General features: G+C 42.0%; 1 protein-coding gene across 1 annotated transcript in view; it reads right to left on the bottom strand.

Annotated features, from left to right (window-relative positions):
- The window catches only part of ZCCHC17 (zinc finger, CCHC domain containing 17), a 58,522-nt gene that overhangs the window by 44,039 nt on the left and 11,917 nt on the right, over positions 1-2,566 (bottom strand). Inside the window, exon 2 of the mRNA XM_012642336.1 lies at positions 2,334-2,454. Coding sequence (XP_012497790.1) covers positions 2,334-2,399 — 66 coding nt within the window. The 5' untranslated portion in view covers positions 2,400-2,454. The remainder of the gene's footprint in view (positions 1-2,333; positions 2,455-2,566) is intronic.

Genomic DNA, 2,566 nt, shown 5'->3' with positions numbered 1-2,566 from the left:
CTGGATGTAGTGGTTCACACCTGTAATCCTAGCATTTTGGGAGGCCAAGGTGGGAAGACTGCTTGAGGCCAGGAGTTAGAGACCAGCCTGAGCTACATAGCAAGACGCCCTCTCTACAAAATATTAAAAAAATTAGCTGGGTGTAGTGGCACACTCCTATAGTCCTGGCTACTCAGGAGGCTGAGGCAGGAGAATCGCTTGAGCCCAGGAGTTTGAGGTTGCAGTGAGCTATAATGATGCCACCACACTAGCCTAGGCAAAAAAAAAAAAAAAAGATATACAACAGACAAAGTTCTACCCTCATGGAGCTTTGTATCTTATGAAAAAGACAGACATTAAGCAAGTACACAATTCAATACAGGACGAACCCATTTATTTACGATGGGTAAAAAAATCTCTGAGGAGACAACATTAGGGCTGAGACCTAAAGGGTGAAAGGAAGATGGTGGGAAAGTGGACAGAAGGAACAGTGTCTTAGTCCATCCCTGCTGCTATAACAAAACACCATAGACTAGACAGCATAGACAGAGCACTCTTCCCTTTCCCCATAGACTAGATAATTTATAATAATAGAAATTTGTTTCCCACAGTTCTGGAGGCTGGGCAGTTCAAGATCAAAGCACCAGAAGACTGGTGTCTGATAAGGGTTCACTCTCTGCTTCCAAGATGGCGCCTTGTTGCTATGTCTTCACATGGCAGAAGGAACGGAGGGGCCAGGCAGCTCTCTGAAGCCTCTTTTATAAGGGCATCCCATTCACAAGGGCAGAGCCCTTATAATTTAATCATATCCTCAAAGGCCCCACCTCTTAACCCCCAATGCAATGATATTAAGAGGCAGGGCCTTTAGGAGATGATTAGGCCATGAGGGCTCTGCCCTCATGAATGAATTAGTGCCTTATAAAAAGGGTTTGAGTTTGCTCCTTTTGTCCATTCTGTCACTTGAGGACATAGCATTTGTTCCCTCTGTAAGACGCAGGAGCAAGGTGCTATCTTGGAAGCAGAGAGCGGCCCTTACCGGACACCTAATCTGGTGGTGCCTTGGTCTTGGACTTCCCAGCCTTCCAGAACTGTGAGAAATAAATTTCTGTTCTTTATAATACCCAGTCTCAGGTATTTTGTTATAGCAGCACAAACAGACTAACTAGACTAACACAAATAGCATGTACAAAAGTCCAGAAGAGAAAGTAAGAGCTTAGAAGGTTCAGAGATATAAGAAGGCCAGTGTGGCTGGACTATGAGTGGGGTAGAACAAAACAACATTATCAAGCAGGGGCCAAGTCATGGAAGGGCCATGAAAATGAGTTTGTGTTCAATTATAATGAGAGGCCTCTGAAGAGCTGTGAGAAAGCAGCATGTCCAATCTGGGGTTTTGAGGTTTATTTTTTCCTGTGCCATAAAATGGTTCTGAACCAATCTGGTTTTAAAATGTTATCCTGGCTTCAATGTGAAGAACAGATTAGAGAAAGGTTATAATAGAAGTAGAGATCTCATTAAGGACCAGGCAAGAGATGAAGAGCTTGAACTAATAGGGTGCCATAGGGATAAAGAAGTACATAGGCCAGAGATAGAATTAGGATTTGTGGATAAACTGAAGTGGAAGGGAAAATCAAGATCAGATCAAGTAGAGAAATCAAGGATGATACCCAGGTGTCTAGCCTGAATTCCTGAACAGATAATGGCTCCATTTGCTGAGATGGAAAAGACTAGAAGAATAGAATTGTTGGGTGTCTTTGTCCATTTGTGTTTCTATAACAGAATACCAGAGACTAGATAATTTATAAAGAAAAAAAAATTATTAGGCTCATGGTTCTGGAGACTGGTAAGTCCAAGATCGAAGTGCCAGCATCTGGCAAGAGCCTTTTTGCTGCATCATCCCATGACAGAAGACAAGAGGGCAAAGGAGAGCAAGAGATGAAACTTGCAACCTCAAGCCTTTTTATAATTGGTATTAATCCATTCATGAGGGTGGACCCCTCACGACCTAAACACCTCCCTTTAGGCCCCATCTCCCAACAATATTGCATTGGGAATTAAGTTTCCAACATGTGCTTTTTAGAGTACACAATGAAACCACAGCAGTGAGAAAATGCACAACTCAGTTTAGAACATAAACTAGAGATGCTGTGAGGTATCCAAATGAAGATGTCAAGTATGCAGTTAGATGTTTGGAGCTTAGCAGAGCTGTAAGTGGTAGCCACATGCTCCACTAGCCCTTCCCATTTAATCTATAATGCCCAAGATAGTCTCAAGTGGACAGAGGCATCAAATCCAGTTGCTTTTCACTCTCATTCTATCATTAACGTAAATGGTTTTCAAAGCACAAAAGAATATACCTCTCCTTGGAAAATAGTGTAGAGAGCAGGCAAGTTTTCCATGGTCTCAGGCCTTCCTGAATTCATCCTTAATGTTCTATGGCTCCTCCATTTCTCTTCTACTAAAACTAATTCAAGTGTCCTGTCACAAAGAAATTAGACAACAATGAGAGAGATATCTGCATTAAGGAAGAAATGAATACACAGACAGTCCACAGCCAATCTCTACAGAATAATAGCATTATATTTAACAC

This window comes from Propithecus coquereli, unplaced genomic scaffold (assembly GCF_000956105.1).
Source record: "Propithecus coquereli isolate 6110/MARCELLA unplaced genomic scaffold, Pcoq_1.0 Scaffold178, whole genome shotgun sequence".
NCBI lineage: Eukaryota > Metazoa > Chordata > Mammalia > Primates > Indriidae > Propithecus > Propithecus coquereli.
This window is presented reverse-complemented; position numbering and strand designations above follow the sequence as displayed.